General features: G+C 41.4%; 1 protein-coding gene across 1 annotated transcript in view; it reads right to left on the bottom strand.

Moving 5' to 3' along the window:
- Positions 1-23,355, bottom strand: part of SNTB1 (syntrophin beta 1) — a 251,489-nt gene that overhangs the window by 25,271 nt on the left and 202,863 nt on the right. Inside the window, exon 4 of the mRNA XM_003782375.3 lies at positions 3,886-4,025. Coding sequence (XP_003782423.1) covers positions 3,886-4,025 — 140 coding nt within the window. The remainder of the gene's footprint in view (positions 1-3,885; positions 4,026-23,355) is intronic.

The following is a 23,355-nucleotide window of genomic DNA, read 5'->3' as shown; positions in this document are numbered from 1 at the left end:
CAGATATCTTCTGTGCCCAACCCAAACCCACTTACTGTTTCTGCCCACCAGTCCCTCCTCCTGGGGCCCCTCCTCTAAGGGCTCACCCCTGGGACCATCCTGCTGTGCAGAGGCCTTGAAGAGCCTGCCAGCCCAGACCCATCCATGTAGGCTCAGCTTTTGCAGGACTGCTGTGAAAATGTGCAAGTCCAGCCACTTGCCCTGATCAGGACAAACTCAGAAGGCATCATTTATAGCCTCTAGAGCCACTCTAGAACTTTTGATGGTGATGGGAATGTTTTAAATCTGTGCTATCTAAAATGGCAGCCACCAGCCACAGGTAGGTGTGGGCACTTGAAGTGTGGTCAATGAGTCTGAAGGACTGAGTGTCATCTCATCTCATTTCATTTCATTATTTTATTTTATTTGTTTTATTTTTAGGAATGAATTTTAAATGGTAGTTTAACATAATTTCAATATCCCCATGTAGCCAGCTAGAGGGTACCTTGCTGAGCAGCGCAGCTCTCAAGCTCCCTGTAGGGTCAGGCTGAGACTCTGCCTGAAATCACACCCTCCCTTGCTTTCTTCCTCTGGTTGTCCTTCCCCTGTGTCTTCCAGGTCTTTCTGCACTTGCTTCATAACTCACTGTCACATCAGTCCTGGTCTCCTGACCTGCTTCTGAAGAGCCAGACTGAAGGCAGAGCCCTTCTCTGTGGTCCCAAGTCCTCCGAAGGGTGTGGGAGACCAGTTCTAACCCCCATCACACCACGGGAAAGCTGAGGAGCAATTCATCTCTTCCTACAGCTGAGTATTTTCTATCTTCACAGAAATTTGGTTTTGTTCTTATTTATTTCCTTCTTTACCATGGGATAGAGATCACCGCAGAATTGTTTGGATTCAGCAGTCACCCCCTGGACATGTGTTACTTGATACCGAAAGTAAAAAATATCTTCCCAGTTCACGTCCAACTCCAGGGACTCCTACCTTTCCCTGTTGTTGCAACGTCAAAGGGCTTAAAAGGATATATGATGAAAAATCTTCCTCCCACCCCATGCCAATCCCCAGTGGTACCAAGCACAGGTATGTGAGTCACAGGCCCCAGAGGGGCTAGAATCTCACCTCTCCTCTTAGAAGCTTTGCAACCTGGGGGAAATTTCTTAACTCTTTTTAGCCTCAGGTTCCTACCCTGAAAGACAGGTACACTAACATAGGCGGTGCAGAATGGACACAAAACACATAGGAGGTAACTTGTGTCAAACACTGAGTAATTAGCAAGCGTTTGATCCATTTCCCCTCAACCCCCAAGGCTATTCCCTTCCCGGGCTCTGACTCCCCACCCTGCCCCCTCGGCTTACCCCATTTTCCTCCAGTAAGTCCTCTCCCTTTCAATTCAAAGGTGACTTACACTGTGAATTGGGCATGTTTTGCTGTCTCTGCTCTGAAGGGTTCCTTGCATACTTCCCTGCACATCAATACATTTTGACCCATATTTGTTACATATTGACGAATGAATGAATGAATGAATAAAAAGGCAGTCTTCATTAATTCTGAATGCCCAGAAACTAGGAGGCAAAAGCTGTGGGTCAGATGCAGTTGTTCATGCCCATAATCCTAGCACTTTGCTGGAGTAACATAGTGAGACCCCTGTTTCTAAAAAAAAAAAAAAGGAAAAATTAGCCGGGCCTGGTGGCACCTGTTTAGTGACTTGGGAGGCTGAAACAGGAGGGCTTGTGGAACCTAGGAGTTTTGAACTGCAGTGAGCTATGATGATACCACTATACTCTAACATTAGCCTTGGAAAGATCTTATTTCCAAATAAATAAATAAAGGACTAAATATTTTTAAAAAGCAAAACAAAAGAAATCTATGTACTAGAGTTCATTCTATTTTCTTGCTATCTGAGAGTTCTAAAAATTCTCTCTTATTTCAACTTTTGTACCTAAAAATCATTTCAAGAGGACTGAGTCCAACCTCCCTCCTTAGTACCTGGATACAGTGACTGTGGTCTAACTTCTTTAGTTTCATCTTTGGGAATATCTCAGATTCTGAAGGTCATTGCCCATGTACGAGGGTTGTGGATGTGAACCACAGAAAGCAAAGCAATTGGGATGGATTTGAACGGGCCTGAAGGCATAGCCTGAATCCTTGTATGAACATTTAAGGATGTTTAGCTTCTGAATAGTGTGGGTTTTTTAGAATGCTGTATTGTATTTTAATAGCTATTCTGTCAAAGATTTTGAAGCTTGGAGGCTCACATTAAATCACTTTCATTTTTCTAAGTGATCTAGGCCTGGTCTCTAGCCTCTGAAGACTTCCTCTGTTCACTGCTGGGGCAATACTTTCATCTTTAGGCCACCCTTGCTGGTTTACATTATCAGTCAGTACTGAAAGTAAGAAGGAATTTTCTGGAGTTTTGCTTTATTCATGGTTGGCATTTTAATCTTGAGTTGCTTCTTGCTCTGCAACTGTGACTCATTCTATTTCCTATCCTGAGCTTTGACTCTAACCTGTCTGGCACCCAGGGCTTCCAGGACTGGGAACTTGTTTTATTTTTGTCTACCTCTTGCTCAAGACAGATGCCCCCAAACCTAAGTCCACTATGTTTTGCTTGTTGGACCAAACCACGGGACTAAATTCTTCCAAAGGTTTTTCCACATTGTTCAATAATTCATTCAAAACACATTGGAGAGCCCCATACTGCCAAGCACCACGTCAGGAAGCACACAATCACTACGTTAGTGCGCCTAACTCACTGGTAAGGAAATGATGGCCTTGTCACAACGAGCCTACAGGAAGAGCTGGCAACCCAGGTCAGGTCTGGGAGTTGTCACCTACTTGTAGACAAAATTCAGATTGGATTCACTTTTGTTCTTCAAAGAAACAGATAAAGATATGACACTTTAAGACTGTAGTTCATGCTCTGGCTGCTGTGAATAATGCTGCAATGGATATGGGATGTAGGTATCTCTTTAAAAATGCTGCTTTCAATTCTGTTGGCCATATACCCAGAAGGGGGATTGCCAGCTCATATGGTAGTTCTATTTTTAATTTTAGACGAATCTCCACACTGTTTTCCAGAATGGCTGTACCACCTTACATTCCCACCAACAGTGTACAAGGGTTCCCTTTTCTCCACATCCTCACCAACACTTATTCTTATTTGTTTTTTTGATAATAGCCATCTTAACGGACGTAAGATGATATCTCACTGGGGTTCTATTTGCATTTTCTGGAGGATAAGTGATGTTGAGCACCTTTTCATAATGCCTGTTGGCTACTTCTATGTCTTCTCTGAAGAAATTGTTATTCATGTTACTGAATATGTATAGCCTTTGCATGTCATCATATCTCAACAAAATATTTTTTTAAAAGACTGTATTTCACATCAGTAATAAATTGTGCATCAAAGGGCCTAAGACACAGACAAAGCCTGGCAGCCCACTTCCACAGGAAGCATTACGGAACTAAGGAAGAACTTGTTCTGGGATGTCATGCTGAGCACACGTTAGAAAGCACAGTCTCACCGTGGACATGTCCACATGACATTCTTTTCTGCCACCAAGTGAAGATCCTTTCTTGGTGATTCTCCTTGTACTTCAACACCGTGAACTCATGGGGTTCATTTCAAAGGGATTGAGATAGAGACCTGGGAAGATGGCTAGACTGTGGCCATCTCATAATTGTCACTGTTTTTTGATGATCAATGAGCATTCTCCTCTTGGACTCATATGTGGCCATATATGCCATATGTGATAATCAATCTGGCTAAAAAAGGGTGGCTTTATTCTTAAGGAGCTCTCAGTCCCTGGAGCAACCAGTCAACACCAATATGATGTGAATAATTGTAAATGATTAAAATGGTATCAAACTGCAAACACATCATCTCCAAACACAGGCCATGGCTACCTGGTGGCAAGAAGAGGGTATGTGTGCACGGGGCTGGCCCAGGCTTCCTTCCTCCGTGGCATGCTGTCGTAGATTAAAAGGTCTTTCTCCGTCAGTACAACCAGGGCTGGTTTCCACTGTTTCTCACTGTCTCCTGGCACCTGAAACAGAAAGAGAACTGTCAAACAACCGCACTAGAAAAGAGAAGTTGGCATCTCCCCAGTCAGAAGACTCAAAAGTACGAGTGTCTTTTGGTTCAGGTTGCAAAATTGAAATGGAAAGAACCCAATCATGATCTCAGGATTCTTGATTCTTGAAAATATCTGTTGTCTCAAGGGCCCTGGGATGTATAGTCAGGACAGCCAAGCAGCAGCCCAGCTGCCACACATCTGTCACTGTTCCTCACCTGCCAGTCAGCACTGAATCTTTACTTCACAGCGGGAGGCACAGGCTTGGGGCGAAAACCACTCCCTGCTGTTTCTCGGGAACAGTGTGGTTGTTTTTATTATGAAATGGTAAGGTTTGAAAATTTTTGAATAAATATGCAAAAGCTCTGGGAAATGTCTACCCAATATCCAAAAGCTCAGAGAAATTGTCGACCCAGCCAGGGTGAAACCTCACGACCTCTCCCCCATCTTTAGTTCTGTGATTCAGGCGCCATCTTGAAATTTCTTCTGTTCTGTTAATTTCTTCTATTCATTTTCATTCACCACAGATCATTCTTTACCTCAAGGGCCTAGATGAGCAGGTATCTATGTAAGAGGATTCAGTAGGGATCACTGGGCCAGATGCCCTTTAAAGTCCCTTCTAATGCAGAGAATCTGTGTAGCTCAGATATTAGCACAAGGCCATTCTCCTTGGGCCAGTGTTGACAACGTAAATTTTTTCTATCTATAAAAATACTTTCTGTCCAACTTGAACTCCGGGTCCCTGGGATAAATCTTCAGGCTTGTTTTGGAAAAACTTAATGCTTTAGCCTTGCTACTCAAAATCCAGGCCCTGGTCCAGTAGCATCAGCTTTACCTGGGAGCTTGCTAGAAATGCAAAGTCTTGGGCCATCCACTTCTGCTGAATCAGAATCTGCCCTTTAACAAAATCCTCAAATAACTCAAGTGCTCATTAAAGATTATGAAGCACTGCTCTAGATGAGGTTGATATCGTCTTTGATACTGTCAACTAATTCAATGACAATTTCACCCTCTCTTCACAAGCCACAACTCAAAATCTACCCAGAATTAACCTAGATAGTAAGCCACCTAAAGAATAAAATGAATTCCTTCTCTTTATATTTTTATTATTACGTTATCTTAAGTGCCACAATGGCATTTGTATGGATGTGGAAATGTGTGTATGACTTTAAGCTAACACCAATGACCAGCGAACTAGGAATGAGTGATCCCAGTAGAGATGATGTACAGGACGGTGTAAGGACTGAGTTTTGTAGGTTCTGTGTATAGACTGCCTGAGTCTGAGTCCCAGCTGTTTGTTTATTGCCTATGTGACTCTGGACAAGTGATTATCCCCTGTGCTTCCATATACTTACTAACAAGGATAATATCAAATACAATGGTGATTACAAGTGCCAACTCTGGAGCTAGATAAGAGGCCTGAGCAAGCCGGGCAGGTGACTTGGGCCTGTAATCCTCTGGGAGGCTGAGGCAGGAGGATCACTTGAGTCCAGGAGTTTAAGACTATCCTGAGCGAATCAAAATATTAGTGGAGGGTGGTAGCACATGTCTGTAGACCTAGCTGCACAGGAGGTTGAGGCAGAAGGAGTTTGCTCAAGTTTGCTCTTGAGCCCAGAAGTTTGAGTTTGCTGTGAGTTATACAACACTCTAGCCAGGGCAGCCTAGTGAGATTCTGTGTCAAGAAAAAAAAAAAAGGCCCAAATAAAAATCTGTGTTACACAACTTACTAGCTGTGGAGCTGTAAGGTCTTGGGCAAGTCAGAAAACGTCTTTGCATCTTCACTTCTGTGTCTGTAAAGTGGGAAATAATAGTCCCTATAACAGAGGGTTGTTATGGAAATTAAATCAGTTAAAACTTGCAAAATGCTCAGTGTTGTGCAGAGTAAGCATCAGGTAAGTATTTGCCCATCAATCCAATGGGGATGAGACAGTGTGTGAAATGTCCCCATAGCATACCAGCTGGAAGATGGTGATGTCCTCAGTGAAACTTAGGATGGGGAAGTCATGGCAGATCCACCCATTTTTAAACAGGTTAAAAAAAAGTATCCTTTGGGAAATGGTATCATTATGCTAGGCTATAATTTTCCTTTGGAAAAATTATAAAGCCAGCCAAGGACATCTTTAGTACTGATAATTTTAATACCTTTTCCTCTCGTCCTTCCCAAAGTTCTCCTGGGAAGAATTCATCACACAATGATCAGCTTCATAGTTTAATACCTTCCTTCGAATAATTCCAAATAAAGACTCCCTTTTTTACTTTCATAGAAATTCCCCTGCTGTAAGGCTATTTATACTAGAATGTGAATGACTACCTGACTTATTCTCTCCTTAGGAATTTATGTACATGTTGAAAATCTAGCTTTAGCTTATTGCTTTGTAAGAACACTTCTCCCCCGCCCAACAGAACAAGAGCATCTTCAAGAGATCCAAATGAATCATTAAAGAAGGCAATGTACCAGACCCTACAAGGTGAATAAACTATGGTCTCAAGGCATAAAGTGTTGGGGTGGGGAGGTTTCTGAATAAATTTTTTCCAGCTTCTACATTAAACTTAGTAAATTACTTTTCCAGCTCATTAAATGGGACCGGAAAAGCTGCAAATTATTCTCCCAAAGTGACTATCTTACTTACCTAGTCAGATATGATCCATTAACTTTGACCAGAATCAGTCATTTAAATGTGAACATGACTAGGCATCATTGTTCAAGAACAATATTAAGTTTGCAAAATAAACCTCACCAACAAATATCAATAGTCAAATGCAGACCTACTTACTGGTGGAATCACAAACTCACCCACACGTCAAGTGTATGTTTAATAAGTAGAATAAATCCAAAGCCCTAAACTATTTTGTGGATTGTTGAATAGCCCTGTGTGGATATGGTAAACTCTGCTGTGAGAATTCTTAGAGTGGGCATTTTCCACCATTCCTGTGTGAAGAGCTGTCATTTTAATACCATGTAAATGCTTGTAGATAGAAGGCTTCCCATGAGAGCAAATGACTTCCAAAAGGAAAGAAAAAGTTAAAAAACAGGGTTTCAAAAACCATACCCTGTGCTATGTAAGCCTCACTATTTCAAGCCTTTATAACTTTTTGTCAGGATCAGGTATTTGTGCTCTTATCCTAGTGACAACTCCCATTACAAACCCAGCCTTCCTGGTCCCCAAAGATAATCCAATGTTAATGCAACAGTTCTGGTGTTGTATCTGCATTTTATTAAAACATGGTGCCTGAAACAGACGTGAAGCTTCCGTTTCTGTCCCAGCTTTCCGCTGTAGATGCTGTAGTCATCAGTGACTCAAGAGCTGACCTTTTTTTCCTTTCTTTCTTTTTTTGAGAAAGAATCTTACTCTGTTGCTCAGGCTAGAGTGCAGTGATCTCACAGCTCACAGCAGCGTCAAACTCTTGGGATCATGTGATCCTCTTGCTTTGTCCCTCTGAGTAGCTGGGACTATAGGTGTCAGTCACAATGACTGGCTAATTTTTCTATTTTAATAATGATGAGGTCTCACTCTTTCTCAGGCTGGTCTCAAACTCCTGAGCTAAAGCAATCCACCTGCCTAAGCCTTTGAAAGTGGTAAGGTTATAGGTGTGAACCACTGTGCCCAGCCAAGCTGATCGTGTTCTAAAGAAGGTGAAGGAAAGGAAGCAGGGAAACAAAAAAACATTATGTCTGAAATTATTCCCAAGCACAGCATGGTGAGCTCAATCCCATCTGAAGGCTGAGGGAACAGGATTGTTCAATTCCAAGCGTTTGAGGTTGCTGTGAGCTAGGATGATTGATGCCTTGGCACTCTACCCACGGTGACCAAGGGAGATTGTGCCTCCCCCCAAAAAAAATACATATCATTTTTTTTAAGTTAAAAATTCCCTGCTATTAGGCTAGCTGGGGCTGCTTCAGCTACTAAAACTCTTTCAGCCTTTTCTTTTTTTAAAAGTATATTCTGTTCCTAGAGCAAAAAAGAATATGTAGGTTCCATTTTCCCTCCCCTCATACTAACTCACTCTTTCCAACTTACTGATTTGGGTTGGACAGAGTGACTAATACAGAGTGAAAAAGTTTATGAAAGAAGAAGATCCATTGAAACTCTTGTGTTGAGGTCATAGTTATCTCAACAACTCTTTAACTGGAGCCTGTTTCACCTCAGGTTACTGGGTATTTAGACCAAAGGAGAAGATATCAGTGTAGTAATAACTAGCACTGATCAACTTCCAGATGCTTTACTAACATTAGAAAATTAATCCCCGCACCAACATTCAGGGAGACAGAGAAAGACTATCTCCACCTAACTGCAAGAAGAAGAGGAACGGCATGTCAAGGAGGCCACAGGAATTCAGGGAAAGAGCTAAGCAAGACCACTCAAATCTCTGGCTCTTTTCTATCTTGTTCTAAACAGTCCCTAAGGCCCACGAAATTAGGAACCAGATAAAACATCTATATCTGAGTGAAAAGGGGAATGAAAAGGAAGAGAAAGCAAAGGAGGATGAGAAAGAGGCTAGAAAAAGAAGGCCCAGGAAAGTGTTCTGCGGCAGCCTCAGCTTCACAGCACGGACTTCTCAGCGCTTGCACAATTCCCAGGTTGGTTGGGACCTGGATCAGCTGTTGAATTCAAGGGTAGCTCAGAAGGAGACTGAGTGATGCATCTATTTGATGAGTGTTAAGACCAAAATGAAAAATGTTGAAGTAGGCTGACAAAGATGGGATGAAAAATATGGTTTGACCACAAGACACTAAAGAGCATGTCACTTTTATATGTTAGCTCTCCCAACAACCAATAAGGGCAGTCCCTACTCTCAAGCTTGTTCCCCTGCCAAATTCTGAAACTAGCTCTGGATTTATATACGCCTCAAGTTCCAGGTTCATCATGGGATCACTCATCAAAACTGACATACAAGTAGCATAGAGAGACTTTGGGGCTTCATTTATGTATGAATTACCTCCAGGGTCTGCAGGGCCATTCTCTCTGAAGGTGCTAGGGAATAATTCTTCCCTAGGTCTTCCTACTCTGCTGGCCTCCAGCATTGCTTGACATGTAGCTGCGTCACTCTAAATTCTGTCTCCACTGTTACATGGACTTATTTTTTTTGTTGTTGGTTGCTGTAGTTTGGCCAGGGCTGGGTTTGAACCCATCACCCTCGGTATATGGTGCCGGTGCCTTACTTACGGAGCCACAGGCACCTCCCTGTTACATGGACTGCTTTCTGTGGGACTTTATACAGCTTTCATAACTTCTCCTGACTTAGTCCAGATAGGAAGAAAAACAAAAAAAGTATTTTAAAGAAGCAGATAGCCTTTATACCCTAAACCAGTGTGAACTCAATTCAACTTAATTATATCTGAAAAGACCCTATTTCCAAATCAGGTCACTTCTGAGGTTGCTGGTGCACACGAGTTTTCTTTTAGAGGAGGGGAGGATATTTTTCAACCACTACACTAACCAATGAAACTGTGCACAAAGATTCAGCTACAAGGACATCCACCTGGTATGGTTTGTAACTGTGGGCAACAGGAAATGTGCTAACATGTGTAACAGTAGACGGATGATTGAGGCCTAGCATGGTGGCTCACGCCTATAATACTGGCACTCTGGGAGGTCAAAGCAGGAGAATTGCTTGAGCTCAGGAGTCACGAGCAACCTAAGCAAGAGTGAGACCCTCTTTCTACTATAGACAGAAGTATGGTTGAATAAATGATAACACATCCACCTATTAAAACATTAGTCCATAAAGTTCATGTGCAATTAAACAACTGTTTTAAGGATAGAGCATTTTCCAATTTAAGATCGAGTTTCAACAAATTTAAGTGTATTCAAGTTGCATACGGTTTTTGACCAAAATGGAATTAAATTAGGAATCAATAACAACAACAAAAAAATCTATAGAAAAAATTCCAAATACATAGAAAATAACAAACTTCTAAATAAGCAATGGGTCAACCACAGGGAAATCACAAAGGATTTAGAACTGAATGAAAATGAAACACAGGATATCAAAATTTGTGAGATGCTGCTACAGCAAGACTAAGAAGAAAATTTACAGCACTTAAAAGCCAAAATTTACAGCACTTAAAAGCCTCAAGTTGATGACCTTAGTTTCCACCTTAAGAAACTAGAAATAGAAAAGCAAATTTGAACCAAAATAAGGAGAAGATAGGTAATAATAAAGATCAGTGCATCAATGAAAAAGAAAACATAAAAGCAACAAAGAAAATTCAATGAAACCAAATCTGTTTCTTCGAGATCAATAATGTCAACAATCCTCTAGTCAGACTCATCATGGAAATGATGACAATGGGATGTATGGAGAATTTTATGCAGTAAACATGACAATGCAGATGAAATTGACAAATTCCTGGAAAGGCACAAACTGCCTAAGCTCATTCAAAAAAAAAAAAAAAAAAAACCACAAACTAGTAAGTAGAGCAGAACTATCTCTATTAAAGAAATTGAATTGGTAGTTACAATTTTTCCCACAAATAAAATATTCCAAGGCCCAGATGACTTCACTAAGGAATTCTACACTGAATATTTACAGAATAAATAATAGCAATTTCTATAGCTCTTTCAGAAAACTGAAGAACAGGAAGTGGTTCCAATTCATTTGAGAGGCTAGCCTTACCCTGATCAGCAATAAGATAAAGATATTAAAGAATAGAAAACTTCAAAATAACACCCTCATGAACATGGCTTCAAGAATTCTGAACAAAATTTTAGCAAATTGAGTATACAATTATACATCACGACTAAGCGGGGATTATCCCCAAAATGCAAAATTGGTTTAGCCTTCAAAACTCAATCAATGTGATTCACCATATTAATAAAGTAAGGACAAAATCCATTATCTGTTTCTGATTTTAAAAAGTTTCAGCAAGCAAGAATAGAATAAAACTTCTTCAACTTGATAAAGAGCATCTGTGAAAAAACCTACAGCTGATAGCATACTTCATGGTGAAAGACAAATGTATTCACTTCTAAACTTAGAAACAAGACAAGGATTTGACTCTCCTCACTTCTATTCAACACCATACTGGAAGTTCCAGCCAGTGAAATCTCGAAAGAAAAAGAAATGAAAGGCACCCCCATTGAAAAGGAAGATACAAAATAGTCTTTATTCACAGACAATATGAGTATCTATGTAGAAAATCTGATGGAATTTAGCAAAAAGCTACTAGAACTAATAACTGAGTTCTGCAAGGTTATAGGATAAAAGGTCAGTGAACAAAAAGCAAATGTGCTTGCATATACTAAAAACAAAGAGAAATTGAAATAAAAAGCAATATCATTTCTGCTAATATAAAAAATAGGACATTCTTAGAGATAAATATGAAATGTTATGCCCCAACTTCATCTTGCTGGGGGCTTTCAACACTAGCCTTTAAGATAGGAAGCTCAGCTGAAAGAGTTTAAGAATAACTGCAAAACCCCAACTTCCCCTTGTAAGGATTCCCCTTACCAGGTGTTGGCTCTTGTCAAATTCGGCTTGCACTAAGGACTAAATCCTTATCTTGTTTCTCTTTTTAGAAGTAAATATATTTGTCTTTCACCATGAAGACTTTCTCCAGCTGAAGCCCCTTATAAAAGGGTTTTCCCCCTGCTTCTTGGGGTCAAGAGACTTTGAGGTGTGAGCCTGCTCTCCGCCCAGCTGATCAATAAAGGACCCTTGCTTAATCTGGACTCAGTGTGTTGGAGTTTCTCTATTCCACTCACTTTGGGTACAACAAAACTATAAAACATTGCTGAGAAAAATTAAAGAATACCAAAACAAATGGAAAGATACAGTGCATTTATGGGTAGGAAGATCAATATTTTAAGATTTTACTGGTTCTTATATTGATCTAAAGATTGAACATATTCCTAGTAAAACTCCTGGCAGGCTTTGGAGGGGTTAGAAGTAGGATTGACAAAGTGGTTCTAAAATTTACATAGAAATGCAGAGAACCTAAAACAGGCAAAACAACCTTGGCAAGGATAAACAAAATTAGATAAATAGCATCATCTGATCTGAAATGTCAAATAGATGCGGTAATCCAGAGTCAAGTATTAACATAAAGATAAGCAAGTAAATCAAGGGAACAGAGTAGAGAGAAAAGAACAGAAGAGATTCACACATAACAGGCAATTAAATTCGAACAAAGCAGTAGAGAAAATTCAGTGGAGAAAGGATAGTTTAACAAATTTAACTACAATATGCATCTTGTGCCATATACAAAGATTAATTCAGATGGATCATATACTAAATGGTAACATATAAAACTATAAGGCTTTCTGAAGAAAACAAGGGAAAAACTTTATGAATTGGCATAGGGGAAAGGCTTTTAACATCAACTCCAAACCATCATCAAAAGCACAATTCATAAATAAAATAATTGGTAAACTGAACTTCATAAAAATTAAAAACTTCTGCTCCTCTAAAGACATTAAGAGAATAAAGAGACAAGCCACAGACTGGGAGGAAATTACATATGTGATAAAGAATTTGTATCCATAAAACGAAGTACTCTTTTTTTTTTTTTTTTTTGAGACAGAGCCTCAAGCTGTCCCCCTGGGTAGAGTGCCGTGGCATTACAGCTCACAGCAACCTCCAATTCCTGGGCTCAAGCGAGTCTCCTGCCTCCGCCTCCCAAGTAGCTGGGACCACAGGCACCCGCCACAACGCCCGGCTATTTTTTGGTTGCAGCCGTCATTGTTGTTTGGTGGGTCCAGGCTGGGGATTCGAACCCACCACCTTAGGTGTACGTGGCTGGCGCCTTAGCCGGTTGAGCTATAGGCGCTGAGCCAAACGAAGTACTCTTAAAATCCAAGAATAAGAAAATAACTCAAGAAAAATGAGCAATAATTTAAATGGGAAGTTCAACAAAAAAGACACACAGAGATGTCAAATAGGCATATTAAAAGATACACAACATTGGTAGCTATTAGAGAAATGCAATGTGTGCCACATGAGATATCACTATACCTTATTAGAATGTCTAAAATTAAAATGACTGAGTACATCAAGTGTTGGCAAGGATGTGAAACAATAGAAATTCTCATATACTGTTGGTGGGAATGATACTGGTACAACCACTTTGGAAAATGGTGTAGGGGTTTCTTTACAAGTTAGATATACACTTAACATTTGATTCAGGCAATTGCACTTCTAGATATTAACCTAAAAGACATCAAACCTTATGGAAATATAAAGACTTGTATAGGAATATTCTTAATAGCTTTTGTAGGAGACTAAGCCCCATGCTTATAGGAATGGTCACTGGTTGTTGAGGGAGGGTCTGGGAGAGGGACAATCTCCTTGCCAGCATGGAGAAGTTTTGCAGCCTGGAGACAAGCCCTCAAGCAACTGAGTGCTCAAATGAGATGACATCAGTCCCTGGTTAATAAGCAGGTGTTGGACATTGAACCTCTGTGGTGCATCAGGGAGGGGGCCACCCTTGGAGACAGAGAACGTGGCAATCATAAAGTACCTAGTACTTGTATGTGGGGTCCCCCACACCTGTTGTGTAGTGTTTCAATAAATAGCTGTGACGGAGGTTACAGGGGCTCTCCTGCACCTATGGGGAGCTTCACCTCTTACAAGCTTGTACTTTCAATTCATGTACCAGCTGTTTCCTGTGTGTGGTGTCAACGTGACATAGTGGCACTGACAAGCTTTGTTTTTAATACCAATCACTCAAAAAAAAAAAAAACCCAAATATCCATCAATAGGCGAATTTATAAGCAAATTATATGTATCCATACAATGGAATAAATATTTAGCAAAAAAAAATGAACTGTTGGTACATACAACAATATGGATGAATCTCAAAATAATTTTGCAGAGTGAGAGGGCGGCACATGTGCCTACTCTCAAAGGAGTAGGGCACCAGCCCCACATGCCAGAGGCGGTGGGTTTAAGACCCAGCCCCAGCCAAAAACTGCAAAAAAAAAATGTGCAGAGTGAGAGAAGTCAGACAAAAAATTAAAATGTGCATACTGAATAATTACAGCAAATGCAAACTGATCTCTAAAAATGGAAAGCAAAATGGTTACCTGGGAGAAGAAAAAAATGTATATTATTGTTTGGAAAAAGCAGCTTCCAAAACAGAGACACATCATGATGGCTTTCTTTTCACAAAACATTTACATAGAAAGAATTATCTCCAAAGGATAGAATTTTGGATAATTTTTGTTATTTTATTAAAAATAAACTATAAACAAAATTACTTATATAGTTTTTAAAATGTTTTAAGAAAACATATGGCTTCTCTAGAGATAAGTAGGAAACTGAAGATATGAAAAGGGTCTGGTATTTCACTTTTTAAATGAGAAGATCATAAAAGTTCTTGAACTCCAGAGCATTCTGTCCTCAGAACTTCCCACCAAGGAGCAGAGACAGGAAGTTAATTATAAGAAAATGGCCAGATGGCGGCGCCCATAGCTCAGTAGCAGGGCTCTGGCCACATACACTGAGGGTAGTGGGTTTGAACCCAGCCTGGACCAGTTAAAACAATGACAACTGCAACAAAAAAAACAGCTGGGCGTTGTGGTAGGCACCTGTAGTCCCAGCTACTCAAGAGGGTGAGGCAAGAGAATCCCTTAAGCCCAGGAGTTTGAGTTTGCTGTGAACTGTGACGTCAGAGCACTCTACCAAGGGTGATAAAGTGATACTTTGTCTCAAAAAAAAAAGGCCAGAACCCCCAATATTTTCAGTCTATTTTCCAGTTTTCTTTTTTCCCCTTTGAATGTTTACAGACAGAGTAGATTTTTTTGCAAGTTATCAGATGCTAATGTACACTAATAAAGGCCTTTGATAACTCTATTAAAAGTAATTCCTTGGTCTCAGAGATTCCATAAGGAAGCTAACCTTAGGGCAGATGGCACATATCCAAAGAGATACGTGCATAGGTCAGGTTTCAAATCTCTCACAGAGTGTCCCAGGAGGAGGAGGTGGAAGGCACGCGAGGGTCTCGTCTTCCTTCTGGCACAGAGGCATATCGACCACATAAACTTGGCCTTTCAATTGCTTTGCCTCATTTGCGTACTGCTAATGAGACAGCCCTTCCAAAGAACAACACTGTGAAACACAAGCCAGTAAGTGATTCCAAGGTCTCATCTCACTTCAGAAAGTTTACTGGAGTCTACTTGGGTTACTCTGTGTGTTTGCTTTTCTGTGGGATCAGGATAAACATCATTGAGCTGGACAAATAAATTGGAAAAACCAGATGCATGCACTTAGGCTGATGGGCCACCCTGCACCCTTCCCTGCCTTTGGAAAAGCAGAACTGAGGCCTTAGTAAAAGACTTGATGCAGAGGGAAGGAGTGCTCCCTACCCTTCTCTTTCTAACTTCCCCTCCAAGGAGAGAAGTGTTATTAAGCTGATTGTTCAGATCTAGGAGCTATCATCAGGCCTCTTTTAAAAGCAGGCATTGCCATGTTGGTCAAAGGTGAGTGTCTGTCGTTACTACCTTAACACGGTAAGGCCGTGTATCTGCAAAGCAAGAACATAGATGCTGGGCTGCTCCAAGGGGCAGACTGGCCATGTTGGTCCACACCATTACCTTGTTAACTCTCTCTATAGATCCAAGCACCTTGGTGTGCGTGGGCGGCAGGACACATCCCTTAGGCCATGTTCTTTATAATGTGGCTTTCTCAGAGTTTGGCACTGGTGCTTACTGGGCACTTGCTCAGCTATTGCTACATGTGTTTTTTCTTGTTTCCCATCAGTACGTCATTCCCTCTGGCTCTTGGGAACTCCAAAAAGGAGAAAAGGTGAGTCATTTGTTACATGACCCAGTTCCTACCCTGAACCCCTACCTCTCATCATTCTGGAAGAAATCCTGGCCATGAACTTGGATCACAGACTGGATTCTGCAGTGCATGCTCCATGGCACCCCCTTTTTGAATAATCTTGGTGCATTCTCTGTGACTACGTTAGTGTTTGCAACTTGACAGCTGGTTCTCTCCCTTTGCCCCTTCCAGAGATGCCTGGGCTCCATGACCTCTCACATCCAGCTTTCTGGATCTAGATCTGCCTACCTCCTCACTCCCTTCTCTCCTTAATGTGCTTCCACTGTGAGAAAGTTTTCTCAGAAACCATTTCATTTATAGTCAAAATATATATTTGCCACACACCTTGGCCCAGTTGGGAACACCTGTGTCCCTCCAAAGACATCACCATTCCTCTGGACAGCTTCAAAGCACCAGCTGTTTAAGATGAAGAACTTTGTGTGTATAAAAATGAATTTCTTCTAGTGCTTAGTAATGAATGGTTCGTTCTTTTTAACCTGTAAACACACCCTTTTAATCTTGTTTACCATTTGCTCAGCTCATTTTCTTCTGAGGAAAGCCCCAAAGTAGCTTTCAAGCCTGTACCCTGCCTGAATTATACGATGATATAACTGAGTAACATCAGAATGGTTTGGGATTTTCTATATATTTGGGTCCCTTAAAAATAGACATAAGTTAGAAAGGGCAGTTAGGAGAGAGGCTTAAAGACATATCTTATGTTGAGTCATTTAAATCTGGCAATTTAAAAAATCTACATACATGACAGAAAAAGAATTCTCTTTACCAAGGGAGGTTAATGCCAGGGGAATAAAATAAACAGCTTTCATAAGTAATATTATGGATTACACTGTGACTGCCCAAATCCATATGTTGAAGTCTTAACTCTAGTACTTAAGACTGTGACCTTTTCTGGAACTAGGATCATTGCAGATGTAATGAGTTAAGTTAGAATGAGGTCAAAATGGAATAGATTGGGCCCCCAATGCAACATATAAATGTACATATATATATATAAAATGCAATTATAAAAGGGGAAATGTGGACACAGACACACAACAGGGAGGAGGCCATGTGAACATGAAGACAGAGATCCGGGTGATAGTTCTACAAGTCCAGGCGGGCTAAAGACGGCCAGCAACCTAGTGGGGACCAGAACCCAGGAGACAGGCGTGGAACAGATTCTTCCTTACAGTCTTCAGAAAGAGCCAAACCAGTGAACACTTTGATCTTGGACTTCTAGCCTCCAGAACTATGAGATAATACATTTCTACGGTTTGAACTCCCCTGTTTAGGTACTTTGTTATGGCAGCTCTAGCAAACTAGTACAAGCACCGTGCTATATTTCATCTCTGTTAATCCTTTCAACACTTTGAGGCATTTACTATTATCCCTACTTGCAGAAGAAACTGTGGTTCTGAGAGGTTACATGCTGCCATGTGGTTAGAGTAGCAAAGCCACTTACGTGCCTTCTGGACTTCAAAGCCTATGCTATTTCCAGAGCACAAAGCTGCCTCCTACAAGGAGAAGGGGAATATGGGAAAATGTCAGCAGGAAGACAGTTGGCATCTCAGCTGGACTGTCCCCTGCAGGCTGGAGTGCCCAGTGCCCAGCTCATTGCACTGTGCAGAAGGCCATGCCTCTTTTGGGGGGTCTGTCCTCTCTATCCTTCTTTCTTACCTCCTGGCACAAAGGGTTTCACTCAAGCCAGACATCAACCTTGGCCCAAGCTTCTGAATTCCCCTCTTAATAATCAAAGGTCTTTATTTCCCCAAGCCTTACATCTGATTAAAGTAATTCTAGACTAAGTGGAAATGACTCATAACCCCTAATATGTTGTTCTACTAAGGGATCTTTCTATTTATAACAAGTAGCTGGAACAAAATTAGTCTCTTATGTTTACTCTTCGTTGCACAATTGAAGGGCTAGCAAAGGAAACATAGTCTGTTCTCTAAAGGAGGCAAACGTTCCATTTTGCTATCGATTTAGTCTGCATGTCTTCAGTATTTTAGAAAACCCCTTCTTTCCTAGGGGTGTTCACCCCATGCAAATATTTGCAAACACTAAGATAGTGAAGTCTACCTTAACATTGCTGTGCAGTTTTAAATGAAGCACAGATCTTATGTGTAGCAACATATAACAGGTGACTATGGCAGGCTATGGCATCTCATTTGGGTTATTTGTAACCATCAAACTTTTCTAGGTATTTGCACAAACTTTTCTAGGTATTTTCCAGGTAAATGAAGTGGCTCTTAGTTTTTCAAGCTCCTGGTTTAGAAAATCACTGGACAGCAACCACTTGCCTTCAGCAATGTGACAGAGGCTATATTAGAATTCTCTAAGCCAGGAGTCACAGAGTCAGATGTCTGCAAAGGCCCAGGTATAAGAAGAAAAACAATCTCCATTCCACTTTGGGGGTAGCCTTTTTTTCAGGATAATCATACTATTATTAGGCGTGATCGTGGACACGGCATTGCCAAATCTTCCAATAGTTCAAGAGAAGCCAGAAGTCGGGACTTTTAATGTAAACTTTCCCTATTTTTAAAAGTTAGTTATCAGCTTTTTATTGCTGCTGTAGGAAATTTTCACAAACATAGTGCACTGTCTTAGAGTTTTGGAGGTCAGGAGTCCTGAAATCATGGTTTCGTTCCTTAATCTAGAGGCTCTAGAGCTCTAGGGCTCTAGGCCCTTTCCTTGGCCTTTTAGTTTGTAGAGACCTCCCATGTCCCTTGGTTCAGGGCCTTGTGTCCCAGTACCCTTTTATCCCTTTGTTTCTGTCATCACATTACCTTTGCTGGGCTCTGACCTTCCAGTCTCCCTCTTTTATAAGGACTTTTGTGATGACATTGGGCTCACCTGGCTAATCTCCCAATCTCAAGACCCTCACCTTCACTACATCTTCAAAGCTCCCCCCCCACCTCACCTTTTTTTTTTTTTTTTTTTTTGTAGAGACAGAGTTTCACTTTGTCACCCTCGGTAGAGTGCTGTGGCATCACACTGCTCACAGCAACCTCCAACTCCTGGGCTTAGGCAATTCTCTTGCCTCAGTCGCCCGACAAAGCCCCCCCTTTTTTATGTGGGTCGACACAATCACAGGTTCTGAAGATTACAACGTGGACATCCTTAAGGGGAGCGCTATTTTCCCTACCTCAGTTGACAGCTCATTCATGTTAGAAAAACGATGTATGGAGTGAAATGATATGAAGTCTGGTATTTGATTTTAAATCCCTTCATTGTCCACCCCCCCGCCCCGAATGAGTAGATGGGAGAACAAGGTAGACAAAATATTGACAATTGTTGAAACTTAGTTATGGACACTGTAGGTTCATTATTGCTTCTTGTTTTTCTATAAATTAAAAAACATCCTTGTCTTCAAAAAAATTAAAAAGTAAGTAATATGGGCACCAAGGATGATAAACCTGAAGGCCATATTGGCCCCACACTGCCAGTTTGCTCTTAAATAATTAGTGCCTACCTGTTCAGAAATACACAACACACACACACATATGATTGCTGCTGGGATGGTCAATTTTAGGTGTCAACTTTACTGGGGTATAGGATGCCCAGGTAGATGGTAAGACATGGTTTCTGGTTGTGTCTGGGAGGCTGTTTCTGCAAGAGATTAGCATTTGAAGCAGTAGACAAGGCATCCTCAAATACCGCCCGTGGGCCATAGGCGGCCCACCTAGGACATTTATCTGGTCCGCCAGGTGTTTTTGCCACCACTGCCTGTCCTAATTAGCAGCCGACTCGTCCTATGGCCTGCAGTCCGGCCCTCCAACGGTCTGAGGGGCAGTGAACTGGCCCCCTGTTAAAAAGTTTGAGGACTGCTGTGTAGACTGAGTGAAGAAGGTCTACCCTTCCCACTGTAGGTGGGCATCATGGGATCCGTTGAGGGACTAAATAGAAAAAAGAAGCAGAGGAAGGGTGAATTCTCTCGCTCATTTCTGGAGCTGGGACATCCATCTTTTCCTGCCCTCAGACATTGCAGCTCCTGCTTTCTCAGGCCTTTTGACCCTGGGATTTACACCAGCAGCTCCCCTGGCTCTCCAGCCTTCAGAGCAGATCGAATTAGGCCACTGACCTTCCTGGTTCTCCAGCTTGCAGATGGCAGATGGTGGAACTTTTCTGGCCTCCATAATTGCATGAGGCAATTCCCTTTATAAATCTCCTCTTAGGTATCTGTCTCTCTCTCTATATCTTCTTGGTTCTGTTCCTCTGGAGAATCCTGACTAATGTGACTACAAAGGCATTCACTGACTTAGCTTGTTCCCTCGTGTTCCTCACAGGTCTCCACACTCCCCTGAATAGAGGTGTGCCCTGAAGGGTGAGAGTGGGCCACGCCAACGCATGAGACTGGTAAGACCAGCCTCCATTTGAAAAATGGTTTGTGGGGTTTTTTTGCTCACAGTAACCTAGCTAGTGACTCTGTTGAAGCAATATAGTGTTTGTCTCTAAATGGAAAATGTATGCCTCCCCCTTAATAAAAAATGACTTTCAATACAGGTGACACAAGCGAAGAGACAGGGAGAGATGTGCATTAGTGATCTTTCTTGGACAACCACATTTTTATGGGAGAAAAATTTTATACTTCAAGAGTGTAGTAACTCTCAAAGTTCTTGAACCACAGCTCTCACAAACGACAAAGGTCTCCATGATAATCCTCTGGCCCTGACATGCTCCCCATTCCCCAGCCCTGACTAATTCCTTCTTGCTTTTGAAAACTCAGCCTTTGGAAATTCTCATTTGGGGTGCGATGTCTGTCCTCTGTGCATTATGCCCCTACATATTATATTTGCATCCTTTGCGCACCCACATCATGTCTATGTGCCGTAGTTAAGTCACACCTAGTCACCGGAGTCAGCCCCCAACGACACCCACAAACTGTTTCCGCAACATCTTTTGAAGTGCTCAGAGTCCTGAGAGCTGTGTGTTCTCTGTGGACTTGTCTCCAATTCCCTTTTCCCTGGGAAATACTCGACTTTCTGGGCCCATACTCAGCTTCCAGAAATGGATGAGAGGCTGCTTCTAATCTGTGGTGCTCACAGATAATTAAATTAGACTCTTTTCAGTCTGGTGGGGAAAGCTATTTTATACTTTCATTAACTCCAAAGGGCCATTTCAATTACAGTCTCTGTTAGGTAAACAAGTTATCTTTGACTTACAGCCTTTACTTCCTTACCACCCAGGAAACATGCCCTTTAAAGGGATGCTGATATGTGGCGGAAATTCACAATTTTTCATTTTAAAGAAAAGCTATCTTTTAAAAGGCAGATGACATTATCACTAAATCCAAAAAAGAGCAAGCTCTTAAAAATAAGTCTATGTTTCCATATCCTCTGTTTTGTTTTCAGAGGACAAAAGGTTGGGTATGTTTTGGACTTCCTTGCTTACTTCCTCATTTGATTTCAAAAGAGAAAGCTAAAAGTTCTTTGAAAAAAGAAAATGTTAAAATGTAGAGAATGTCCAGTCACATCAGCACTCCCTAAAGTCATGGCCAGGCTCTATGGTAATTCAGGAATGTCAGACCCCGCCAGACACCATAACACATTTACATTCTGAAAGAAATATCTACATGCTTGCTTTCAGTTGGACCACTCAGGGCTTTGTGACTCAACAACCAAACAAAAACGAACAAGGATTGATTTTACAGAAATAATAAAACTGTGTGGCTAAGGACCGGGTGACAATCAAATCCCAAAGTCCACTCACTCTGGCTTTAGTTGAAACTTCATCGTAAAACCGGCTCACACTGGGAATATTCATTTTATTTCCTGTGACCTCCTAGAGTTCAGGAGGCAACCTAGTGTCAAGAACATAAATATTCTCAGACACATCTAGTTTGCAACTCCACTTAGCTATTGTCACTGTGATCTGGAAGGAGTTACCTTCTCTATGCTTCAGTTTCTCCATCTTTAAAATGGGGATAAATAGCCTTCTCTTCTAAGGCTATCAGAAGGGTGACATCAGAAAATTAAATAAGGGGTTTATATCAGTGCTACCTGCCAAAAAATAAGTTCTCAAAAAAACAGTGTTTCTCTAAATCTCATCTGTAAACCACTTGCTTCAGAATCTGTGTGGCTGCTGGTTACAAATTCAGATGTCTGTCCCTTTAGGGATCCAATTATTCAGAAGCACTGGGGATGTCTCCCCAAAATCTGCATTTACAGCAAGGGGCCTGTGTAAAGCTTACGTATATTATTGTTTGAGAACATCTGTAGTGAGCGTCAGTTATCTTTGCCATCAGCATAATATAGATAGCATTCGCTTTCCACCAGTGGTTTCTGAAGACCAGTCTCCTAGGAGTCCCTGCTTCAGTACCACTGGGCACTTCTTACAGATAGAATCTTAAATCCCAGATCCACTGAATCCTAATACCTAGGAATTGAGATTTCACGCCTCCATTTTTATAACGACCTCTGGGGACTTGGATGGGCAGCCCACTCTGAGATTCCCTGACTCGTGTAACTCCTTCTGACCCTGGATTTAGCCTTTCAATACTTAACCATTTAGTCAGTGTCTATGACATGCAGGTAAATGCTTGTTGAGATCAGTTGACCTGAATAAAGGTGCATCTGCCAAAGTAAACCTCGACGCTATGATGAGCTCTGCTCAGGCACTTGCTCTCTCTCATTTCTTTCTCGTGCTGTATCTAGGAATGCGATGCCGTCACGGTAGTGCTTCCAGCCTCTAGTGATTAACGTACCATATTTATGACTTTTGTTGTTTCCATTTGGACTGTTACAAGATGTGCCAGTTGCCCATCCGTCTTAGTCAGTTTGGGAAGCTATAGCCCACTACCACAGACTGAGTGGTTTGAACAACAACATCATTTCTTACAATCCCAGAGGCTGGTAAGGATAAGACCAAGGATCTGGCAGATGTGGTGTCGGGTGAGGGCCGGTATCCTGGTTTGCAGATGGCTACCATCTCGTGTCCTTGCATGGAGGAAGGACAGCCAGGCAGCTCTCCGGCCTCTTCTTCATGGTGCACTTGTCCCACTCACAGTGGCTCCACCCTCAAGATGTGATCGCGTCCCCAACCCTCCATTTCAAAATATCATCACACTGGGATTAGCATGTTGGTATATAAATTTGGGGGTTACGCCAATGTTCAGTCCACTGTATTACCAAAAGCTACTCTAATCTTAGCTCTTTTTCCTAAAATAACTACAAAATTATTAGAAGTGATATATCCAGCTAAAAAAATTCTATTTTCCAGCTCCATCTTTTGCCTTCACCTTCCTGTAAAAATTCCAATACATTTGAGTCTTCCATCTGCACCCCATTAGGCTCATTTAAATGTCCAAGTTCAGAGTCGTTTGGCTGGATCCTGCATATAGGCATCTCCTACACAGAGAAGAAGCTGCTTCATGTAGCAGTCTTATGTCAGCTGGCACATTCTTTGTAGTTATCAAACAGGAGATGATATAAATGTTATTTCCAGATAGAAAAGTAGCTGTGAAAATATAAGGTGACCAAGTTTTTTTTTCCCCCCCTCTCTCTGTAACCTTATTTTTCTCTCAAAATTCCCCTTTGGCATG

This window comes from Otolemur garnettii, unplaced genomic scaffold (genome assembly GCF_000181295.1).
Source record: "Otolemur garnettii isolate 467f Iridium unplaced genomic scaffold, OtoGar3 scaffold00004, whole genome shotgun sequence".
NCBI lineage: Eukaryota > Metazoa > Chordata > Mammalia > Primates > Galagidae > Otolemur > Otolemur garnettii.
Note: the sequence above shows the minus strand (reverse complement) of the source record. Positions and strands in the feature narration are given on the sequence as shown.